The 24,969-nt window shown below is 44.6% G+C and overlaps 1 protein-coding gene across 1 annotated transcript in view; it reads right to left on the bottom strand.

Moving 5' to 3' along the window:
* Nucleotides 1-24,969, bottom strand: part of SLIT3 (slit guidance ligand 3) — a 575,787-nt gene that overhangs the window by 141,083 nt on the left and 409,735 nt on the right. The window contains exon 6 of the mRNA XM_081292656.1: nucleotides 10,511-10,582. Coding sequence (XP_081148782.1) covers nucleotides 10,511-10,582 — 72 coding nt within the window. The remainder of the gene's footprint in view (nucleotides 1-10,510; nucleotides 10,583-24,969) is intronic.

Genomic DNA, 24,969 nt, shown 5'->3' with positions numbered 1-24,969 from the left:
GGGCTGAGATGCCAGAGAGGTCTTGCTTTACCCTCTGACACTTGCAAGGGAGGTACTCTCACAGGGAGCTGGGTGTCATTTGTACCTTGGCCCAGCAGGACTCCTAAACAGGACTTACTTACGGGGTCTCTAGGTACCCCTGGTAGCTTGGATTCCTTCTCCAAGTTGACCTCAGACTGAGCAGTAACCTGTTAGGGCACTGGGTGGTCATCCCCCAGGCTGGGCCACATACCCGGAAGGCCTTATAAATGCAGGATGCTGTCCTCAAGTTGAATGCAAAATGTTCCCTTTGGCAAAACACTGGGGATTAAGGGCCGCTGGCACAGACAGGACATAAAGCCTGGCTTCACTAATTTTTGTTTCCTGTCTGCTAATACAGAGGACAGTCAGGCAGCAGTGAATGCTGCTAGATAAAGAGCGGAGAGGCCTGTTTTCTGGCTTGGGTCTTCCATGAAATTTTCCTATGGTTACGGGCAAGTCACTGAACTTTTCTGGGGGAGTTTCTTTCTTTTAAAATGAAGTGGTGGAATCACTTGACCTCAGGTCTTCCTAGTTCATAGTTCCACTCTCCAAGTCCAGCAGGGTTGGTGCTGACTACATTGGTATTATTGAATTGGGAGCAGTTTAAATGCCAGGGAAAGTGGTCATGGATGTCCAGATTTTCCCAGCTTTGCACAAAGGAAGGACAGCTGGCCAAACTCTCCAAGTTGCAACCAGCCCCCACTGTGCAGCATGTGAAAATAGTTGTGCAGATTTCTTTCTCTCTGTCTACAGCTACCTGGCTCAGCTTGCAGGGGTCAGAGGGCTTGCTTCCTTAACTGACGGCCACATTTCTGTGGAGACAAGTCCAGCTACTGGAGTGATGTTCCCATCCAGTTGACTTTGTGTAAGTTATTTGCAAGGCTGAGTGGAGGGAATCGTGGAGATAAGGAAATTAATTCATGCAGAAAGGACTTGGCTTTGGTGGGAAATGGTTTTGATGATGATAATCCTGGGTTTCAATGAAAGTGAATCTTTTGTGGGTAAATCTAGATGTATAAATTAAGATAGAGGAAGGTGCAGAGAGGAGGATGAGGAGAGTAGCAGATATTTCAGTGCATTTACTTTTAGAAAGCACTCTGTTTAAACTTTCTTTTTTTTTTAAAGAGAGAGTGAGAGAGGAGAGAGAGTGAGAGAGAGAGAGAGAATTTTTAATATTTATTTTTTAGTTCTCGGCGGACACAACATCTTTGTTGGTATGTGGTGCTGAGGATCGAACCCGGGCCGCACGCATGCCAGGCGAGCGCGCTACCGCTTGAGCCACATCCCCAGCCCCTGTTTAAACTTTCTGCTCTTAATAAATGTCTAATGGCTGGAGAGGCATGGAGCAGGGCAAACAGGAACAGGCTTGGTAAGAACTATGGAGGTTTGCAGAGGGCATGCCCCGTCCAAAGGGTGCACTGGCAGCCACTCTGTCTGAAACCTGTATTGTCCAATGAAATAGCTGTGAGCTAAATGTGGCAATTTAAATTCAGATTAATTAAAATTAAATAAGATTTTAAAAAATTCAATCTCTGAATTACTTGTGCCCCACCTCAAGTGCCCAAGTTACATATGGCTGGCAGCCACCACACTAGACAGCACAGATAAACAGCTCCTTATCATAGAAAGTTCTACTGGATGGTCCTGCTGGACAGGCAGGCCAGGGTTGTTACAGTTTCTAGATATTCAATGGAAGTTGAACTTCTACTTTTATATAAAATAACATGAGTTTTTAATGTTGGCAATAGTTTTATTATTATTTTTTAAACACTGGAAGGACCACAAAATAAAGGTAAAACCCTGTATTATCAGGTTTTATTTACTCTAACATGGACCAGCTATTGGGGTCCTATGATTTAATTAGAAGTCAAAAGAAAATGGACCCTAGAGCTTTCTGTGATAAGCCTGAAGAGTCCAAATATGACCAAGGAGAAGTGGTATCACTTCCCTTTGTTCTGCCTCCTCCCCTTCAGGATTCCTTCCTTACTTCAAAAATAGGAAATGGAAAATCAGGGAAAATCAGGAATGCCTCACCACGGCTCCCCAGCTCTGAATCTCCATCACCTGCCATCCTTCCTTCTGTAAAGCAAATTGGAAGAAGGAAGCCAATTTCCTACTTGAGTTTCAAAATCCTGGCTTTCAGGACCCAGTTCTATAGAGGAATGGATTCTCTGCCTCAGGTAAGCTGAGCCCTCGGGTCTTGAGCTTCCTGGGAGAAGATGGCAGTGGCCACAGTGGGCAGGTTTGGCTATTCAAGGGAACATGGCTCCTAGGCTTAGAGAACCCTGAGTGCCAAGAGATGAGAGCTGATCAGGGGGAGACATTCAGGCAACACACACAAACTCCTGTCTCCAGAGCCCCTGCTGGCTGCCGAGGGGATGGGGGAAGAGCAGAGCTGAGCATGGGGCAGGGGCCCTTCCTGATAGTCCAGTCCCACCTCTCACAGTGAATGGCCAATCTGTACTTTTGGTGGCTTTAGCATTTCCCACTGCCTTCCCTGCTCGACCCGAGAGAAAACTCTTGGAAATCTTTTTTTACAAAGATTCAGAGCAATTTTTTGAGTTTTCACTGGGACAAACCAAACCAAAATGCTGCTCCCAAACCAAGTTGGTCAAGTCAGAATTTTAGCCCAAAGATGGGGGACTGAGGTCTGCAGTCCCTGGCAGCAAGGCCCCCACAACCTGACTCCTTTAGGTACCCTACAAAGGAGAAGTTAGGGGGAGGTTCATTGATTCTAGACCCTTTCTTGCTGATGCTGAAGAACAGTTTGGTGATCTCTGCCACACCCTCTTCCCCAGGAAGGTACACCAATACATTTTCAACCTCAGAGACTAAACCCACCTTTGGATAACAGGGACAAGAAATCATAAGATATCCAGACTAAAGGTACTTTCAAGTTCTGCTTATTTAAATGAAAAAAATGGTTTCAGATTTCAAAGTAATTTTTACTTTTTCCTTAAGCTGCTGTTCTAAAAACCCAGCTAGTCATTTCAAGAGCATAACTATCATCAAACCCAGAGTGGGTGACTCTGGTGTGTTGTGAGCACAAGGGTGTGTCGTGCAAACCCAGCCCCTGTCCTGACTCTCTGGGGCTGAACGGAAGGTGTTTTCCACAAAGTGCAATTTAATCCTGTTGTCTGAACAAATCACAATTTGCAGCAAAGTACCACCACCAACAAAAAATTGTATTCAGGGATATTTTAAGACTTTCATTAAGCAATGACAGTTCTATATTCAAAACTATTTCATGACTAAACACGCTAATTCTGAAGACTGTTAAAACCAATTGCAGCTCCTGGAGAAAATCAGATGAATGAAACATTTGGTAAATAAATGAAAATGAATCTTGTCTGTTAGAATACACCAATTTTCACTGTTGCTCTGATTTCATTCATTATTAAAAGGAAAAGAAAAAGAAAAAAAACCATTTATCTGGAGAAATACAAAATCAAAGATAATGTGAAGGATGCACGGTGGCAGTTTCACACTGCATTGTTCAACATTTAAAATAGCTCTGGGAGGACCACAATCTTAATTTTGCTCAGGGCTGAGACATAACAGAGGATCTAGAGGGACTGGGGCAGGGTGGGCTTCCATGAAGTCAATTACTTTGATTTTGAGCTGGTGCTATGTGCTTTAACTGACTACCTACTATGTGCCAGGCTTCATGAGATGCTGGAGATGGCAATGAATTACAGAGTATTTAGCAACTTCAAACCCCACAGGTGTCCTGAGTGGGCACTGGCTGTGGGAACAGCCCAATGGAATCTCCTTTAATCCACACGCCTGACCTGAGGGTGAGTGTTTCCATTATTCAATAAGGAAATAAACCCTGAACATCAAGTCTGCTGGTGCTGGACTGGCTGCCAGTTCTGTGGGAGCAGGCTAACATCCAAAGTTCAACTGAGCTGTACATCTGCCTGCCTCGGGGGGAGAGGGGGTTACCAGCATTAGCTGGTAAGCCGAATTTTAAGTTTAGATCTAAGCCTCCTAACCATAACTTTCCAAAAAGAAAAAACACAGGCCTGGCGCGGTGGTGCACACCGCAATCCCAGCAGCTCAGGAGGCTGAGGCAGAAGGAAGGATTGTATGTTCAAAGCCATCCTCAGCAAAAGCGAGGCACTGAGCAACTCAGTGAGACCCTGTCTCTAAATAAAATACAAAACAGGGTTGGGGATGTGACTCAGAGTCCGAGTGCCCCTGAGCTCAATCCCTGGCACCCAGAAAAGAGAAAAGAAAAGAAAAACCATGGCCCTGAATTATTCTGGGTGTTCCCTACAGCCAGTGACCTCACGAACACATATACTTAGTTCTATGGCATGCATGTTCTGGGGTGTATTTTTCTTTCTTTCTTTCTTTCTTTTCTTTTCTTATTTCTTTTTTTGGTAGCAGCATAAAGTGTAAGGGCTCAGATTTCAGGCAGAACTGAATTTGAGTATCGGAAGAAGAGTCCCTTCAACCTGCAAGTGTGACCCTGGGCAAGTTATTCAATTTCTCTGAGCTTCAGTCTAGACCTTACTGGTAAAGTGAGATTAATAGAATCTACCTTGTGACATTATGATGAGGATTTAGATAAGATGCTGCCCTCTAAAGTCTTATCACAATGTCTGGAGGATGCTCAGACGTGGAGGTAGGTGCTCAAAAGTAGTGGAGGTTCATACCTGGAGGAGGGAATGCTATTGATGACTATACTAACATCACTACATCACTTCATTGTGATATATTATCATCACATTATCATTATTTTTTGTTAATCAGAGGATCTGGGTCTATACTCAGAAGAAGATTGGTTGAAATGGAAGATGGATCACCATTTGCATTAAACTCTGACCTGGACCGACTTCCTAAATGTCCTATGACCTACTGCTGAGCACCGCGCATCCAGGACACCGGGTCTCCATCATGAGAGTTAGCCACCTCGCCTGGGCAGCAGCACTGTTGTCAATTTATTTTTACTGCCCTCTTCTCATGTCAGAAAAGGGCTTTCTTCTCCACTTACTTTTCTGTGTCTGCCTATGTGCTCAGGGTTTGGCAGTGTCACGTACCCATGTACAACCAAACTGCCCTACAAGTTTGGTTAATTCCACTACTGCTTTAACTCTGGGATCTCTCCTCTCTAGGTGGGCTGAGTGGGGAATGCTCAGTGTACCAGGTAATGCAGGGGTCTGTTGCAGGGCAGAGGGGCAGCTCTTGTGATAAACATTTGGAACACGTCATCTTCCTGTGCATAAACCTAATTGCAGCCATTTCAAAAATCAAAGGGAATCTGGAGGCTACCTTAGCTTTTGACAAGAACTTTCCAGACGATGAGACAAGACACATTCCTATTGCCTCTGGGTGTCCTCACTCAGTTTTGGGAGTCTTGGACTCAGTTGTTCAGCTCTCTCTGTGTGTGGCCACTCAACAATTCTGGAAAGTGCTGGCCCAGGAGCTTCATTGGCCACTATGCTGGATGCACACCAGGTCCTTGCTTCTTGGATAGGCTCAAGCAAGTTTCCCTGGGCTGACAGTGAACTTAAATGAGAAGGGGTCAGAGGCAAAGAGGAGTCACACACCCCATCTTAGGAGGGCAAGGGCTCCTCAGCCACGGTTGACTGCTGCAATGTGGAACTGTGGTCCCAGGGTTGCCAGTGCTTTGGGGTTTTTGAGAGAAACTGGAAATCTGGATTTTTATGTAAGCAATCCCGAGTTTTAGATGTGAAATGCTAATTTCAATTTTTATAAAACACTCTACAGGACAAGAGAAAAACAATCTCATCTGTGGGTGCAATATGGGCTGTCATTGGTCTATGGTCTGGTTTGCAACCTCTGGTATTAAGAGAGCAGAAAGCTGAATCATCCCTTGATTTTCTCCTGCACAAATGTTTGCTCCCTACCAATCTCTGAAACAGTATCAAAAACTTAAAGGTGGGTGGATTCTGAAAGGACAAATTATGCTTGGAATCCCCAGTCTAACAAGTGGTTCCTTCTGAACAGCAGGGTTGCATGGAGACATCCACTGTGGGCAAAGACATGGAGTCAGGAGTCTGGCGCCCCAGATTCTTGTCTCTCTGCTGCAACCAACTTGCTGTTGACCTTGGGCAAGTCTAACAAGGGTCAGCCAGACGGCTGAGCCCAGTGAGGTGCTCTGGGTACAGAATGTTAGGCAGGATGTGTCTCCCTCCATTCCTGGCCCTTCTCTCTGTGCCTTATCTGAACAATATAAGAGGTCATTCTAGAGACACCTAAGGCCCTTCCAGAATCAGGCTATTATGATGTCTAAATTTCCAAAATTGTCAGGTGACATAAATGGGGGCAAGATTTTCAAAACAATTGTCATCAACAGGCCTGTTTTATCTACATGAAATTTAGTGGGTACCAGTGACTTGTTAAGGGCAGACCACTTACGGGAGCTGGGAGCATTTTTAGGACATGTTCCTGATATCACGGGTCTGGCATTTTTGACAATGTATCTTCTGAAGTTCTGATTTGTTACATTTAGCTGGGAAATAATATCTAAAAATACCTTTTCTTCCTCTGCAATACTATTGAAAAAATTAATTACAGATTTCATTAACCAGATTTTCTCATTTTTGCTTCATTTATCCAATGCTCCCCCCCCCCACACCATTTAAGTGTTTTTCCCCCATGATGGTGTATGGGCCTGGTGTAGCTGTTGAAATACCTGGCTGTTCCTTGGCTAGCTGGCAGGGGCTGGTGATTCCTGACTGCGCAATGCTGGGAAGGCGGTCTTGGCGCATGTGATGGAGCATAAGCATGATTTGGAGAAAACCTAGCATGTGAATCACAAAATGCATAGAACAGGTGGAAACGAAAGGGCAATAATTTGGGTGACAAAAGGCAGTCTGATTCAGAAGCCTCGGTCTCTCAATTAAGAATCATAAATGCCATGAAGTCAAGGCTGTGTTTTGGGGGGTTCTGGAAAACAGAGTCCCCAAATATTAAGTGTCAAAGTCAATTGGCGATGAGAAGTGAGACGAATTATCTCTGCAACTATAATGTAAAACAGTGACGAAGCAGGATTTTTTTCTTTCCCTGCAAATCTGATTTACCTTCTGTGTTGTGGGGACCTGCTTGCTGGGTAAAGGGAATGACAGAGACAAGTTTGCAGGCTTGTGGGAGGCCCCAACATGGGGCATTGACAGGTTGCCTAGCTCAGTTCTTAGAGGCCAGTTCACCGTCATCATCCTGCATTCAGCACACGATGACCACGCTCCAGGGGAGACAGACATCACGACAGCTTCCCCCCTGCCCTGTTTAAGTGTTTTGTCCCCTCTTTGGGTTATGTTGCTACGATGGTTAACTACACAGGCTGTGCCGCCTAGTAGGTGAGCAGTGGCTCAGCTTCCCAGAGATGAGCTCCTCTGTGAGAGGAGGGGTGGCAACGGCAGCTCCATGAGGTTATGAGGCTGCACAGAGACAGCGAGTGCACAAGCACTGGCTATGGAGTGGCACTAGTAGCCACTCGTTGTTCATTTTCCTCATCCTTCCTCTCCTGCAATGGCATGGAAGCCTTGGGACATTGCACCTCGTGCTTTCCTGTTTTTCCTTCCCTGATTGCCTGGGAAGGTAGGTGGTAGCTCTTTTCCTTGTCCTCTACACTCTGAGCTGAGCACTACCACTGGGCGAGGTGGGCAACCTATGGTCCTTCCGACCTTGCACCAGTTCATTTTACTTCCGGCCAGGGGTTCCCTCCCAGACTCGCTTCCTAAGTTCCAGCTCAACAAAACCAGTGAAACTGACCTCAGCCTCGATGGAAGCACGTTTTGTGATTTTCAGCCACGGGAAGGACAGAATAATGGGGTTATCATGTGTGAAACAATTTCCATTAGTAGTTAACATCTGCAAACTTTCCTTAAGTTAATTTTGAGAGCATTCCATGGCTAACCATGAGTAAGCACACCTGAACCATTAGAGTTTGTCTCCTTAATTTGCAAACTTTTAAACTTCAGATACTTAAAAATGACCTTTCTGTGAATAGGGTAATTTGAATATGTTTCTCTCTCTCTCTCTGAAAAATTTATTAAATTAATGTGTGATGCCCTCCCTAAGTTCTTATTTATTATTTCTTTATGGTGCCTAAATTGTGATTACAGAGAAGCATTATAAAATGTCAATGTGCAGATGAGACTTGGAAGGTCTGGGGCCGGGAGAGCAGGGGAGCTCTTTAAATAGAGATGTCAGCCCCAGCTGATTTCAGAGTGGCTAGCCATTAAGACGGATGGTTCCAAAGCTATGTGTCTCTGCTGGAAATTAAAAACCCATGGAATAACTGATTATGATTAATTTCAAGTACTTAGCCATGAGAAGCCAAATGCAAGCATCTTTAAAACAAAGCTATTGATCTGGCTTTGTTTGGAATTGAAAAGATAAACTAATCAGATCCTGTGGGCTTTTTTTGCAATGATGGGGAATGAGAACTTTGATAATTATTTTGGTTATGGGTCTCTAAGTTTTAGCCTGGAAACACCTGGTGTATCTGGGTGCAAATTTTTCTTCTAGCAAATTTCTGAGAGGAGTTGTCTAATTTTGTCCTGGGTAGGGGTTTGATGGGGGTGAAGGTAGAACAGAAAGAAAGTTCAGAAAGTGGAAGGGATAACATTTAGAGAGTCCCTCCTATGTAGTGCTTAGGTCATTACTCCTCAAAGTTGAGAAAGAAGATTCAGAGAGGTTAAGAAGCTTGACCCAAGCTGCACCACTTTCGGGATTCCCCACCCAGGTGTGTCTGGGTGAAGCCCCCTCCCCCCAGTCATCTTGGGGGCAACACATTCTAGCACAGAGAACCCTCCTGGGGTTGACAGGTCATCATAGCTGTTGGTGAAAGCTGATGACTTCCATTTCCTGGTCTCTTCCCAAGGAATTTTCTCATCTTTCTCATTCTCTCTGGCAAGGGAGGGGAGAGGTGATAAGTTCCTAGTGGCCCTTTTGACAAAGGCTTTTGCTGCAGGCAGGGAAAAGCATGCCTATCCGTCTCAGCCTCCTGAGAAGTCCAAGATTACTAAATTTGGGCTGGCACACTCTCCCTCGCAGACATGCATTTGTTGCTGGTTCCGGGGTCAGAGTTTGGGTGAGGAGAGACCATCCATCTTAGGAATGACAACCCAACTCCCCCGCTGAGGGTCCTGTGTATTCTGTACCGGGAATTCTCAGCTCTCATCTGATTTCCAATAGCTTTCAGCCTCAGCACGCCCCTTCCCCCCCTGATTCCTCTTGGAATCACCTTCCTCTCAGACAGGGTGAAGGGCTCTTTCTAACCATTGCTAGCATCTTCTGGGCCAGGTGAACAGGAAGGTGAAGGGAGAACCTATACTCTTTCCTTTATGTACAAAGGGACATTTAAATATATTCATTCATGTACTGATTCGGCTTTCATTCATTCTGCTGGAATCAGACACAGGTAACCTGTGACTATGTAATTTTTTTTTTTATTTTCAAAGGAGGCTCAACAAATCCTAATCTCTTAGCACTCACTGGCTAGAATTGTAGCATTACAATTATTTTTTGCAGAATTTGTAAAGGTAAGTCACTCCAAGATAGAGCAACCAACTACTGCATTGTACAAATGAGAAAACTGAGGATTCAAGAGCCGAAGAGACTTGCCCAAGGTCACACAGCTAATTAGAGGCAGAACTGGGACTGAATCATACATCTCCTGACACAAGTTCTACTATGCTTTATTGTTCCTGTCCAGGTTCCCAAGTCAGGGACAGATGGAAGTGTAGATGTGGGTGAGAACAATCAAAATGTTTTCTTACACAATCCAACTTTAGTTTGAATGACCCCAAGATGACTGTTTGCTGACTTTCCCCCCAAAATCAGATTTCCTTAGTTAAACCACTTGAAAATCCAGGACAGAAAGACGGCTATACATTTTTTCTAGGTAAGAAGCATAGGATGCGGTGACAGAGGGGACACTTCCCTCGTCTTTTCCACCCTGCTGCGTTAAGGTTACTGATTAAAGTTTGAATTTGAACCTGAGATGAGATCCCAGGAGTGATGGCAATGGCTGGACTTTACCAGGTGTTTGGCATCCACCCTGTCCTGTGCTAAGGTCCCTTTCTGATTCTGGGCAATTTCAGCTGACCCTCTGGTGCTAGCCCCTCTCTCATTGGCCCCAGACCTGTAACCTGTCTCCTCATATGCCCACTCAAACAGACTCAGACGGGCTGTGGGGTGACTCCATCTAGCCCATCTGTCTTACGCAGCCACGAGTACCGTGGGAGCATCGGGGGTGCAATGACTCAATTGAGACTTAATTAGTAGGAACCCCAGTTTGTGGTAGGTGAGAAATCACACTCTGCTGCCTGCAAGCACTTTGGTCAAGGTGAGCCGGAGGGATCTCCCGGTTCCCAATTTTAATAGCACTGCAGCAGAAGATTCAGAAAAGCAGCCACACGGAGCCCCCTGCACACACACTCCCCCTCTCTCCTCCCAGCACCGGCACACACCACACGCACGCACACAAGGAGCGATCGCAAAACCGACTCACAGGATCTCCAGGTCGCGCAGCGCTCGGAAGGCTCCATCTTCAATGCAGCTGATGCGATTGTTATCCAGTTGCCTGTGGAAAAGCAAGGGAGAGCGTGAAGCTGAGCGGGGGCAGCGCCGAGGGCCACCGAGCGCCTGTCCCTCCACCCCCTTGCAGGCTCTGCTCGTCCCCGCCAGGAGCTCGTGCAGAGCCAGCCTGTCTGCCACGCTGCTCCGTCTCTCCTCTCTGACTGTCTGAGAGAACTACACAGACGAGCGCACCAAAGGCTGTCAGGTCTCAGTAAATATTAATTGCGCATTTTTTTTTTTTTTTTTTAGGCAGAAGGGAGTAATTTCATTACATTAGGGCATCCAATCCATTACGAGCTCTTACCGTCATGTCACTGAAACAATTTCATTAAGCTAAAGGCCTGTAAATCATTGGAGGTCACTGCTCTGCCCTCCGCGACCTCCCAGAATGCTTTTTCCCCTCTCCCTCGTCTCCCTTTTACTGGAAGTTGCAGTCTTTCTGCTCTGACACAGCGCTAAATCTCAAGGCTTTATCTGCCCAAGAGCGGCACGGATGCATGGGGAATATACCAATTCCAAATTAGACTCAACTAATCTAATTTTATAGTCTTTTTATTATTCTAAGCACCAAATGTCTGTGGTGGTTTGATGTCTCCATGCATTGTTATAGGGCCCATCTGGTAGGTCATTCTATTGAAGCATTTTCTGACTAAATACAGATTCCCTCAAACTGCATCACCCATCATCGACATTAAAGAAATTCATTGATGGAAACATTCATGATGGAGAAGAAAAAGAATATCGTTATTGCCTTAAAGATGTACCACTTGCGTTTAAATTGGGGAGAATTAAATGCACCTCTTTCAGGATTCCTTTCTTTATTTCCCTTTCCATCCTACGCGCATGAAAATAATGTGTTTTTAAAAGATGTCTTGACTAATATGCATTCTAGTTGGGGACTGAGGGATTTTAGTGGAAGGGTAACAAATAGATGCCATTTTCTCTAAATCAAAAAATGGATATCTGATGATAAAGTCAGGATATTTACCATGGCCACACCCAATTTTAATATCATATGTATATCTCTAACCCATTTAATCCTCTCCCAAAACAACAAATAGATGTTATCCAGAAAACAATTATTAATATCAGATTATCTATTATACTTCGAAGAGCACACCATGGTGGCTGACATGGAGGCTGACAAAACTACCACTATTCTAAAAAACTCCTGATGGATGCTCATTTTTTTCTTTTGTCTCAGAAAAACTGAGGACCTCTCAAATGAAGGGATTTCCTTCAGCTGAAATTTTCATATGTAATTTGCACTAATCTATCCCGATACAAATCTTGCTGAACGTATCTCAAAGCTACATTTGATAATCCTCATGGAAGGTCTTATTTGTTATCATAGGAAGAAAGAATTAAAACTAAACTCTTATCATTGAAAATCTATACAGATATACAATTGTGCAAATGCACACAAGAGAAACACACCCCATCAGAGTGATGTTGCATGTTATAGATAGGTTCTGCCACAATGTTGTGGGACTCACATCACCCCAATAGGCATTCATAAGACAAGACTCAGACATTTAGAATTTAAAGATACACAGGAGATGACGGGTCTGCAGGAAGCAGAAGCTTGAGTTGACCAGTTCTCTACCTAGTGTTCCAGGTTCTCGCTGATGCCCATGCACAAGGAATCTGAGACCTCCCTGCTTCTAATTCTTCCTGAGCCATTCTCGGGATGGATTTGCGTAGCATCCTTTCTGTGGATTTCCCGAGGCACCAGGGCGGCCGATTCTCTGCAGAGGTTCTACTAAGGCAGCCTAATGCTACTGCCTGGCTTCTACATCTATCATCAATTTAAAGGCGATGAATCAACACCCCCATCCCATGCCAAGGCCACCAAACCTTACCAAGCAGAAATGCAGTGGAGTTGGCTTTTGGCTCCCAGAAATTGTTCAATGAACATGCTGAATCCGGCAAAAATGGCACCGTCCGCCTAAGTGGAAAAGCATCTAAATCATCAAATTGGGAAGCCTGGGGTGCAGAGAAGTGGCAGTTTGAGGTGCATCTGCTTTTGTGCTGATGTTTCAGAGAGGTCCTTGCTCTTGGTGCATTATTTATTTGCTGGATATGGGATGTGTTTCCATTCTTTTTCTTGAGAGCATCAGAAACCCAACAGGAGACTAAATATACAGAATTTTTCATGGGAAAAAATGGAATCTCTCAGAGAAAAGAGAAAGTCATAGAAGGAAGAGAAAAAACAAAGTGGTAGAAAGAGAACAAGTAGGGAAAGAGGAACAGAGTTCTAAAAATCCACTAGTTAATGTGCCGTCAGTCCTCTGCCCAAGACACAAGGTGGTGTGGACAAAGAATCTTAGAGAGGACCCTGATCATTTTAAAGCTGAGAACAGAGAACATTATTAAATATGCAATGTTTTAATATTTTCAGCAGCACACCTAGTTGTTTACTGGTAATGGGGAAAACTGAGCTGTAATGTAACCAACTCTGTGGGTGTATTTTATAGTTTAGTTTAGCACATATGAAATGTATTAAAATTTAAATTTTTTTTAGGAGATGTTTATTTTAGCTGAGATTTTCTTCTTTCATTCTAATCATACAAAGATAAATCAGACAGGAACTATGTCTCAGTCTCGAGGGTCAAAGATTTACCCTCAAGATGCACCATTCATTATGAGAACCAGGGAGACACACTGCCGTGGGGTTCATCACGCAAACAAATCCACCCAGATCCTCCAGTTCCAAGCTCTTGTATCTTCGTAGCTCTGAACATTGGAGTATTCACAAAAGCCCAATTGATAGCCTATAATTATTCTTGATATTTCACGCAGATAAACTAAGTCACTAAAATAGTAAATACATACTTGTTCAGACAGGTTTCTCTTTCTTTCCAAAATGATAGCTCAGAGATATAAAAGTCCTAAAGCACAGGAGACGGGAGGCAAAATAAATGCAAGCCCAGCATTTCTTTGAGGATGATGTGGTGGAGTGCTCCTGAGCACAGAGAACCTTCTGGAGCTGAGGCCAGAGCATCTCACTTAGTAGTTTGCTTCAGGGGGTTGATGTGACCAGAGGCCACCGATGTGTACTCTAAGCTCTCAGGTCAAAGGTCCACACTGTGCCTTTGAATAGACTCATTCAAAGACCCTCTCAGGAACAAATCCAAAAGCACATGGTCACTCAGAGGTGTGGGCAAAAACGAACTCTGGAAAAGTGAGCAGAAAGAACTCAGCATTCTGAGGATGCACACCGGCTTTTCTGCTTTCCCTTACCAATAACACACGCATTTCCCGCAGCTGTTGAAACTTTCTCCTTACTACATGAATATGTACCCCAGTGCCTAGCACAGCGCGGGGTGGTTCACAGATGGCCATTAAGGGTTGTGGAATGAGTCCTGCTATTGAAGGTATGCAGGGCTGCAACCTAACTATGTGGAAGAAGCACCACCCCGGCACAGCCCTGTGGCCCTTCTAGCAGCAATGAGAACGACGGAGAATTCTCTCTGATCCCACACTGGGCTGCACACCCGTGGGGTCCTGCCTATCTGATACACAGACCTCGGAGGACCCCGAGAAGGACTCTGAAATCAAGTGAGATTTCCAGGGACCCAGGGTGAGGCCGAGGGGCAAGAAGGCTGGGGTGGAGAAGGCAAAACTGACTCTTTTTTTGGAGGCAACTCTCACTATCCTCTACTTTATACAGAATCCTCAGTTTGAATTATACCCTCTTGTTTCTGAATAAACCAAGAAGCCCCCAAACATTTCATGATATTAAATTAACTGCTGTAATTTCCTGGGGAAGCTCGGGTTTCGGTGAACAATACGAGTGCTAAGGTGACACCAGAGTCCATTTAGGAAGGAACCCTCAGACCAGAACTGAACACAGACGCCCTGAAAGCCGCGTTCTGACTGCTGCATTTTTATATTCGGAGAATGTAAATAAGTCAGAAAGAAAAGCCAGCGTGAGTGAGGACTTAAAATGATCTCCACAGATGACAAACAGGGAGATGGCACTTCTGTAAAAATCCCTGCTCATAAGCACAGTGTTCTCCTATTATCACAGTTCATCTCTTTTGGTTACAATTTCCTATTTCCTAATTGAAGTGGATTACAAATATTTTTGTGGTCCAAATATTTAAAAAAATACCTCTAAATCTTTTTCTTAAAAAGGGTTAAAAAACCTGAGTACAATATTAAAAGCAATTTATCTCCCAATAACCACCAAGATAAATAAAGAGGGAGAGGGAGAGGGAGAGAGACAGGGGTGGGGGAAGAGTAAAAAAATTTCAGGATCTTAATAATGCATTTTTGTCTCCATGAGAAATACCTGGAAAATAGAAATCTCCAGAAACAGGCTTTGGATATCTGGAAGGATTGAGTTCCCAACTAGTTAACTACATGCACGGTCTCTGCATGGGGGCACAACCACCCAGGTGTTCTTGTCTCATCCAAATGTTGTGGGGCCAGCATCTCCTGGGTGGATGGTGAAACTTCTCCTCAGGGCACTGTCATGGGCGGGTGGCAAAATCCAGCAGCAGCATTCTGCTCCAGGACTGCAGCTAGAGTCACTGCAGTTCTTTGTGCTAGACAGGAGAAGCTTAGGCTCAGCACCCTCTGGAGTTAAACCATTTGCTAATTTGCACACAGCACAACTATCTAATGTGCAAAACCTGTATGAGATTAACAAGGGAAGCCTTAGCAGATATCCCATGCAAGTCTATCTATGGTTATGGACACCAAAAATTAATTAATCCAGAGGATCAACAGAGTATTACTAGGAGTGTGTGCTGTATTAGGTACCCAGGATACAGAACAAAATGCAAGAGGTGCTTTGAAAATATTTGGAAGAAGGTTGCCTGATCTGTGATTTTACATGTGAATAGTCTTTAAAGGACTAAGAGAATGCTAAAAACTGAACTAATTTGAATTCGTTGTTGAGGAAATTTGTATGTTGGTACACATGTATATTCTGGATGTACTTTTCTCTAGACCTGGGAGAAATAGAATCTTGCAACTCTATAGAAAACCCCGGGGATCCCTGCTTTCATAAAACAGGGCAGAGGAGAAAACAGGAGGCAGCCTGACATGCTGTTCCTTCTGCCCTATTATCTAGTTGTCCTTTGAGCCGAAAACAAAAAATCTGGGAGTGCTTTGGAAGGTTGTTTTTTATGACATTTTAACATTCTAAAAAAGTCATTATTGGAGAACAAATCATAGATGCTCTGTCTGCTGCTGGCTGGGGTCTTTCACAAACTAATAAAGCTCAAGGTTATTTTAACTGGCAAAAGGAAAAAAAATATATGTTCAAAAGAAATGCATACACTTCATATAATTGAGTACTGGTCACACTTTGTAGGCAAATCAACACTTGATCTAAGACACAATCTGCTAATGAATTGTCACGACTTCTCATCATTAAGGAGCTACTGTAAATCCATATTAAAACAACATCTCAAATGAGCAAAAGGAGGTGAATCTTTTATTTAGAACATTTAGTTCATTCATCCACCAGACCCAAGAATGCATGCATATAGAAATGTTTACTGACCCATGAATTATTTAAGTATCTGCACAGATCTCTAACTACAGAGCTGACAATTTTATGGCTGTTTTTCCTACATATATGTAAGTCCTTCCTATTGCATGCATGTAAATACAAATGCATATAATAAAACAGGTAAAGCAATTGCAGACCTCTGACATTCAATATGCACACACACACACACACACACACACACACACACATATATATATATATATATATATATAGAGAGAGAGAGAGAGAGAGAGAGAGAGAGAGATAATAGATTATTAGTATTCCAAGATTTCACTGAAGCAAACCTGCCTCGTAAAAGACAAAGTCCTTGCTTTTTTAAGCTCTCTGAACAGAATAGCCTGCCTAGAACTTATTTGAAAATTGAACAGAAGTGTGTTTTAACAAGTGTCATTCTGTGTACTTCGCCACACAGCTAGTGCAATGCCTCTTATTTAGTTGGTATCATATTGCCATTTGACATGTACAAATTCCCACCAGGAGAATAAGTGCATCCATTGCAGCAGATGCTCTGGAAGCCAGCACTACCATAATGCAGGCACTGGTGATGGATTAGCAACAAAGAGACGCACCAGGCCTTGGAGAATAAAGGGGTTTCACACGTTACTGGGGATTATCAATAACTCCACTTCTGTGTTTACATACTTTCTTCTACATCAGGCATTTGGCAAATGAATTTGTGCTGCAAAATGCAAGTGGAGAATTCCTGCGAATCGATTTAGCATTAAAGATTGGCATGGGGAAGAAGCAGAGTTCCCATTTAATTTGGGCCAGCTTAAATCTGAAACTTTCTGACACCTCTCGATAAATAAAAGGACAACTAGAACAAAACAGAAAGTGAATCTAACCAAAACACCCCTGTTCATTAAGAGATAATTTCATCTGATTCTCAGCAACTTTTAGACCTAGGGACCAAGGAAGGCGCAATTATTGTTCACAAATGCATACTCAGGTTTTAGGGCTGACTCTAATTCTGTGGTCACCTTCCATCAGGTTTAACACCTAGGTTGACCAATCACCAAGGTTTGCCTGGAACTTTGCCGGTTTCAGCACTGAAACTTGGACATCCCCTCCTGTGATACCCCTGGGGCTGAATCAGTTGGAAACACTCCTCCAGTGAGGCTGCTAGGAGCCGTAGAAGTAGCAATTGTTCTGTGGACTCTCGACCTTGCTCATCAGAAACTGGAATTTCTTTGTAAGAAGTATCCGTGTTTTATTCGCTGGCCTTGCTGATGTCATGAATAGTCAGAGGCCGGACAAATCAATGGCTGTCTCCATAGCAATCGGGGCAGGTCTAGGTTTCCCTAGCTACGCTTTGGAGTGATAACCATCTGTGGCTCCTCCTCAGCCCCAGAGCAGGAGGCGGGGGAGAGTGAGAAACGGGGAAGATGAAATGTGCTCTTGTTAGCAGGCATGGAAAGTTATCTCCTGCATCTCTACTTTTTACTCCTTTTTCTAAATCAACTGGATTGAGGCACTGAGAGGTTTTATTTTACCCCCCATAGGGGGTTTGGAAATTTTCCTATTGGAGATGAACTAGTCCAACTGTGTGAATGTGACCAAGAGACAGAGGCCACATCAGAGGTCTTTCTTGCTAGATACCAGGTGGCACAGGTGGGATGTTGGTTTTGTTCACACACAGGATTGTTAGCATCACCTCTGTGGGGTGAAGCCACCCATCACCCCAGCCTGGGGATGGCTCCCTGACAGTGCATAGAGGCTACATGTCCCACTTGGACCTCCACAGACAGATCTTTGTTTGACTTTAAAGAGAATCACACTGATTTCTCATCTAGTAATGTGGCTATTACTTCCCTGAATTTATTCACATTTCCAACTCATACTAAGAAACCCTTGGGAGGCACTCAGTATTTATTACCGATGTTTTGTCAAATGCAATGCCAGGGATTTGGGGATTTCTAGCTGAGTCAATTAAGTGATTTGCATCCATTGCTCACCTCAGTTTCTTCATCTGTAAAATGGAACCAGTAGCAGGCAGCACCAAACACAGTTTTAAGTATAAATGAAATGTATGTATTCTGAAAATGTATTTCTGGCATTGCTTAATTTTATTTGCTTTAAAACTAATAACATTAAACAAAGGAATGCATTGTTACATGATCTCCAAAGTCTCTTTCAACTCTGAAGTTATTTGACCTGAGACTGATTTTTTTTTTTTATGAGATTCTTAAGGAAAAGCTCCTGTTCATTTTTCTCTAAACCCTTCCCTGATTTGAGCTTATCCCCTCTCCCTTCTTTTTCTGTCCTAAACCAAAGAATCTATTGTTTGAGATATGCAATATATTCCAGGGCAGCAGCTCAGGCCCACATGCTTTTCTTGCTCCTCCAGCCACCGGAAAATTGAAACACGAGAAGCCACTGAAAACCTACGGCAAAGGAAACACAGATTCTTCGCTTACCCGGAGAATGATGCTCACAATCCCCACAAGAAGAACCCCAGAAGAGAAACTGCAAATTTAACCTCATTGCTTGATGGTTGTTTCCAGTTAATTGCCATCAAGTAATGTAGTGAGCACCGAAAATGGTCAAATGCCACCCCACCTCTGGTGTTGGACTCCTAACCTTGGTCTGAACATAAACCTGCAGTGACTCCCTGTGGCTGCATTATACGTCATAACAAAAATGCCACCACTGTCCCACAATATTATAGCTCACACCTGTATCCACTATTTATTTGGCTGAACATCTTAAAAATCATGTTAGTTTGGCTTCTTAACATCCCTACTTTACAGAAGAGGGAAGTAAGCCATTGGGGTGACATCTCTGAAACTGGTCTTGAACCCAGGTCTGCTCTCAGTGCTGTCACCAACCTGGAAACAACTCGGCACCATCCCCGGCATGCACTACGCAAAAGCCTGCATGCTTTCGCCTTTCCTTGACTAACTTACGCTGGCCCTTGCCTCTTTCTCTTTGGGGAAGCCCTCCTCATCCTTCAAGGCCTTCCTCAAAGGACACATCCTATATGAAAACTTACTGTCAAAGTTAGGCAAATTGAACCCCTCTCTTCTGACTCTCATGCACCTTTGGTTGTCCCTCCAAACACTTATTTTGCGGCAGCAGAACTACTTGTGAACCCACAGGGGAGGCTCAGCGAGGTTATATAGCATCATCAAGGGAGTTCAACCTACCTTCCTGATCCAGGACCTCAGGCTCACTTGTGAAGTCTTTCTACCTCTCTCTGGCCTTTCAAGTGCAAAAAAAACAGGGAAGTGCTAATGTGGCTACGTGGGCCTCACTCAAGTTATTGTAGGCCAAAAGAGGCTGGTGAGGAAAGCCAGGATCTGCTCTTGGCATCTGTCACTTCCATTGGCCTGCAAGCCTCGTTTCCAGAAGATGGCAGGAGAAGCATTACCCTCAATAGTGTCCCCTTCCTCCCCACTGTGTCCCTTGGATTCCCTGGGTGTCCAGGTCCATTTGACTTTCCGCTTCACTGAAGGAAGCAGAATGGGTTTAGCACTCACTGTCAGGTGCCTATACTCTGAGGAGATGCTGTAGTTCCAGGTCACCTGCTGGGACCCAGGGGGCAGCTGCTTTCCCCAGACTGGGGAAAGCTGAGCGGGAGTATGACACACCCAGAGAACTGGCCCTGTGTGCTCGGGGCAAGTTGAAAATTGCACAGATTTTAATCACACAATCACATTCTGTGGCATGCCCTCCCCCACTGATGAGACAGAAGCTGCAGGTGGAAATAACCAGGCAGCCCTAACCACATGCCTGGTAGTGGGATGTCGGGGGTCAGTGGCCATTAGCAAGGCATCACTCAAAGGTATCTTTGTGGCAGCAGAAGCCAATTAAAGTGTGTCTTGTAAGCTCAGTGTAAGGGGGGATATCAAGGCTTCTGTAATTAACTGCTGAAAAAACGGGTGTTGAAACTCAGCAACATGGACAGTGCTGATAACTACATTCAATCAAGCTAATGTGCAGAATTGAAACGCCCCAGGAAAAGGCCAGCTTGGTTTTTTTTTTTTTTTTTTTTTTTTTTTTTTTTTTTTTTACTATTACTTTTAAGGAGTAATGAACGCCCAGGCTCATCAGCAACAGGAGAGCAGCTGCCTTATCCTTCTCACCTGTCCCACAGTTCCTGGCACACAGGTGATGCTTAGTACAAAATCCCAGGGGTTACAGGAGATACCCTTTCATACCCACTAAGATGGCCATCATCAAAAGGATGGAAAGCCATGAGAGCTTAGTGAGGATGGGGGCCATCAGAACCCTCCTGCTCTGCTGGTGGGAATAGAAAACGGTGCAGCTGCTGTGGAGAGCTCTTGGTGGTTCTCTCCAAAGTTAAACACAGATTTACTATATGACCCAGCAATTCCCGCCCTCGACGGAAGAATGGAAACAGGTGCTTGGACAAAAACTTGCCCACAAATGCCCATTGTAGCACTATTCACAAAGGCCAAAGAGCAGACACAACCCAAATGTCCATCAGCAGATGAGTGGATAAACAAGTTGTGGCCTAGACACACCAGGGAGTATCATTCAACCGGTTTTTTTTTTTTTTTTTATAAAAGGAATGGAGTGTTGATACAGGCTACAACATTATATCAATTGCAAAAAGGGGGACAAAAAAAACCACATATCGAATAATTCCATTAACATGAAATGTCTAGAACAGGTAAATGCAAAGAAACAGAAAGTAGCTGAGCAATTACCAGAGGCTGGGCAGAGGGGATGCGGAGCGAGGGCTTGATGGTACAGGGTTCCTTTTGGGGTGATGAAAATATTTTGGAAGTAGATAGGAGTAAAGTTTGAATACTGTGGATGTGCCAAGTGCCAGTTAATCATAAATTTAAAATGCTTAATTCAGAGCCTAATAGTTCCATGCATTAGACGTGTAATAAATTTTGTGTGTTCTTTTTGAAAAGTGGGTTAGTTGTATATTATATGAATTTTGCTCTGGGCAGGGGGCATGAAGAAAGGAACAGAGAAAGAGAGTTTCTGTAACAGGGAGAAGCTTTGTGAGGACATCACATTGTGTGGGTAATTTCTCTTGCCAAAACATTACAGGGACAAGAAGGAGGGAAGCCTGGGCAGGTTACACAGGACAGGATGAGAGGGTGGACCTGATTCCGCCCGGATGTGAAAAGGAATATCTTGGCATCCACAGAGCAAAGAGAATGAGAGAGAGAGACATGGGTAACTTAATCTGCCTACTTTGGGGGTTATTTATAGTGAATATAAAAGATATGTTATTCCCAGCTTGCTTTGGGGACACTGTCAGTCACTCTGTCTGCAAGGAAAAAACAGTGTCAGTTTACACAAAAATGATGGGAATGGTGAGCTGGATGGGAGAAAAATCCCGAGTCAAGTATAAATATGGCGGATCAGCTGCCATTGCCCCTTCCCACCTCACCTCTCCATCGGTATTAATGACACAGATAACTCTGCAGAGGGCGTTTCCATTTCCGAAGGGAAGCTCCTGAATGTCTCTTTGCCCTCACACAGACTGGTTCTTTGCCTTTCTTCTCTGGGATGGTTTCACCTGAGGCCTGGCTGTGTGCTGGGCAGAGAGAGAAGCCTCTTTCACTCCAAGCGAGGGAGGCCTGTGTGGGCTCCCAGGAGGGAGTGGCATGGGGGGCGGGGGAAAATGGTCATCTTTCCTTAAGGCTGTCTCCAAATTCCCTCCCAGCTCTTTTTGGATCACCCCATATCCGTCTCATCACCTGCAGCTGAGTAAATCCCCAAGCACTGAGCCAGAGGAAGAGGGCAGAGAAATATGGGAGAAAGGGCTGGAAACAGAGCAGCCCCACTGAACCCTCTCCCCACGGGGTGCTGGGCCTTCCTGAGTGCAGGCCAGTTCTCCAGCTTCCGGGATCAGAGCATTCCACGGCACCCGCTGCTCTTCAGTCAGCCACCACAGGCCTGAAGAAGGGTCTACTTCCTCCTGACTCCAGAAAAGGGACCTGAGGCCCAGAGGCGCTGCCCAGAGCGGGCCATGCCGGCAGGAGGGGCCTGCTTTATTGGGAAAAGCAGACCAAGAGCATTCTGCTTGAGAATCAGATGGCAAGGATCTTTGGCCTTGTGGGTTGTGGCCCAACTTCTCAGGGCTAAAATGTCCCTCTCAGTGAAACAGCACTGATAGCAGTGCCTCTGGGCCTGCAGAGCTGACCTGCGCGGCCTGCTGAGCCTTCACCTAGGCCCTGCGTGCACACTGAGGGCTTGTCCAATTTGCATTACAGGTTCTCTGAGGAGTCAGATTCTATTCTTCATGGTGTGTTGAGAAGGTACGTGTGACTGCCCTTCTGTTTGGAACAGCTAAGTGGAGGGTGCCTGGTGGATTGGAGATCTGCACATTGGGTGGGAAGAGAATACAGCATGAATGAACGTGCTGTGAACGTCTGCTGCAGCCAAGTACCCGGCTCAGAGCCTCCAGAGTGCTCGAATGGAGATTCCCACAGAGCCTGCCGTGAGGACGCCTCCTAGCCCTCTCGCCTCTGCAAGTCGAGGGGGTTCTACACGTGGCCAGCTCATGTTCCTTCAGCCCCCTTCCTTGAAGTCTCCCTTCCTGCTCGGCTCCCCCATGTCTTAGAGTAGCATATTTCTCCCTCCCATGAGTCACAAGACAACTTTTAAAGAGCATCCAATAAAGTTTACAGCATTCAATACTTTTTTTCACCTTTTAGAAAGCCCAGTTGAACTCTCATAGCCAACAGGATTCAGGAAAAATGAAAGTCTAGAAATGGGGGACACAGGCTCTGAAGGCGAGGGAAAGGGAGTCACCCTCAATCTAAGTGACTCAGAGGAGTTCCCGAGATGCAAAGACAGAGAACAGTCCTTGGACTTCTTCTGAGTATCCCACTGGAGTGCCATGGAAATGGGTCCCCACTCCAGGAGGGGTCTCAGGACCCACACTGCTTTTCCTGACAAGCTCATCCTATTTATATCCTTATTAAAGGGTGACTGTGGCTTTGATGTGAAAAGACAAGGTCCTTTCAAATAGGACCTGAGGTGGAAAAAAAGAAATCCTCATTTCTAGAACAAAATTGCTGTTTTCTCCACTATACAGACTCTATTTGCTCAGTTTTCCGGGCTTTGTCCCCCTGGGCCCTTGAAACAGCTTCCATAGTTGTTGGGCACCCAGCAGCTTTTTAGCACCCTTAGCTGTTCCTGGCCTTGGAAACCTGTGCACACAGCTACCAACAGATGAGCCTTCTTCTTATACTTCCTTATACTTCCTGAGCTCCCAGTGCTATTGGTTTTTTTGGTCACGACTTCTTTTTCAAGTTTGTCTCCCAAGGTTTCCATTTCCATCCCAGGTCACTCACTTGCTTTCTTGGGCATTCACACCCTGGGAATAGTCTTAGCTCAGGTCACGCCCATCTTCATCCCCTGTACTGTGGTTCCCAGACCCCTGGTTGAAGGGTTGTTTGTGGAAGGTAGAAGGGGGTGGTCACTGCTGCCAGCCTTCTACACGAGGCTGAGTGGGGTGAGATCAGTAGCCCTGTTCCAGCAAGGGATGCATCTCCAGGACTTCAAAACTGAAAGGTCGGAATGCATCCGATGGAAGGAAAGGGTTGGGTAATCAGAGCTAACATTTCCTTTGCCAATGATGGATAGCCACTTTGGAAATGTTTCCCATCTGCTTTTCCTTGGGTCAGCAAGGTGGGTGGAGGGATGGGGTCTATTTCAGTCACGATGTTCTATCCTAGCCCCATCCAAGAAGAGAGCGGCACCAGAATTGTCTCTGTACAAAAGGTTTGCATTAACTGTAATGAAGCAAATGACAAAATCAATAAAGCAGGAATTGCGCGGCTGTCATAAAGATGATGTAAATCCAGGGTCCGCGATGGTTATGAAGCTATTTAGAATTGTAATTAAAACCAGCACCATTTTTTTTCAAGATAAAAGCCCCTTTGACAACCATAAATGCAAGCTACAGGAAATTTTCAACAAATATATTCAAAATTAATGTATGGCACAGAGATGGCATAAATTAACAGGGGATAATCCATAAGCCCAGTCTTCAGAATGTAAGAGCACCGAGTAAAGAGATTTCGATTCCACGTTTGGTTTTCAAGCAATGTGGTTTTCAATTTTAATCAAGTTAAAGCTTGACAGAGCACTTAGAGCCCCTGAGTGAATGGCAGGTTTCTGACAACACTCTTCAGTGGGACTGAAAATGCTGTCTCTGTATTTGCCAACTAGAGATCTGAAGGGACTGGTTATTTTATGCATCTCACATATTCCAGAGAAGAACTCAGAACCGGTTGGGTGTGTGTAGAAGAGAAGGTGATCTCTTTGTTTTATTTGGGAGATGGAGTATGAAGGGAAGGAGGGATGTAATGTCAAAGTCTTCCAAGGAGTTTTCTTCTTTGGACTTATTTTCTGAGCCCAGATTCCAACTGAAACACTTCGAGTTTTGGGAAACAACCACCTACCTACCTACCCATCCACCTAAATCAGAGCACCTTTTTCTACCTTTATATCATTAACAGTACTGTTTTGGATGCTGAATATCTCCCAAAGGTCCATACTTTAAAGTCTTGGTCCCCAGGGTGTCACTACTGGGAGGTGGTGGAACTTTAAGGAGAGGGAGCCTACTGCAAGGTCCTCAGGGGACTGGGGTACCCCAATCTCTTCTATACCTGGCTCACTTCCATGAACATAAGGAAAGCAGTTTGCTCTGCCATATGTTCTTGCTATGACATGTTGCTCTCCCCAGAGGCCCAAATGAATGGGTTCACTAGATCTTGGATTTTAGAACATCTAGAACTGAAAGCCAAAGTAAACCTTTTCTCTTTAGAAGTTAATTGCCTCAGGTATTTCATTATAGTGATGGAAAGCTGACTGGTATAAATAATTTACCTTCAGCTAGTATGGGCCACACTTCTCTTAAGAAGATT

This window comes from Spermophilus citellus (genome assembly GCF_964194105.1).
Source record: "Spermophilus citellus genome assembly, chromosome: 1".
Lineage (NCBI taxonomy): Eukaryota > Metazoa > Chordata > Mammalia > Rodentia > Sciuridae > Spermophilus > Spermophilus citellus.
The sequence above is the reverse complement of the archived record's forward strand: the minus strand, read 5'-3'. Positions and strand labels throughout refer to the sequence as shown.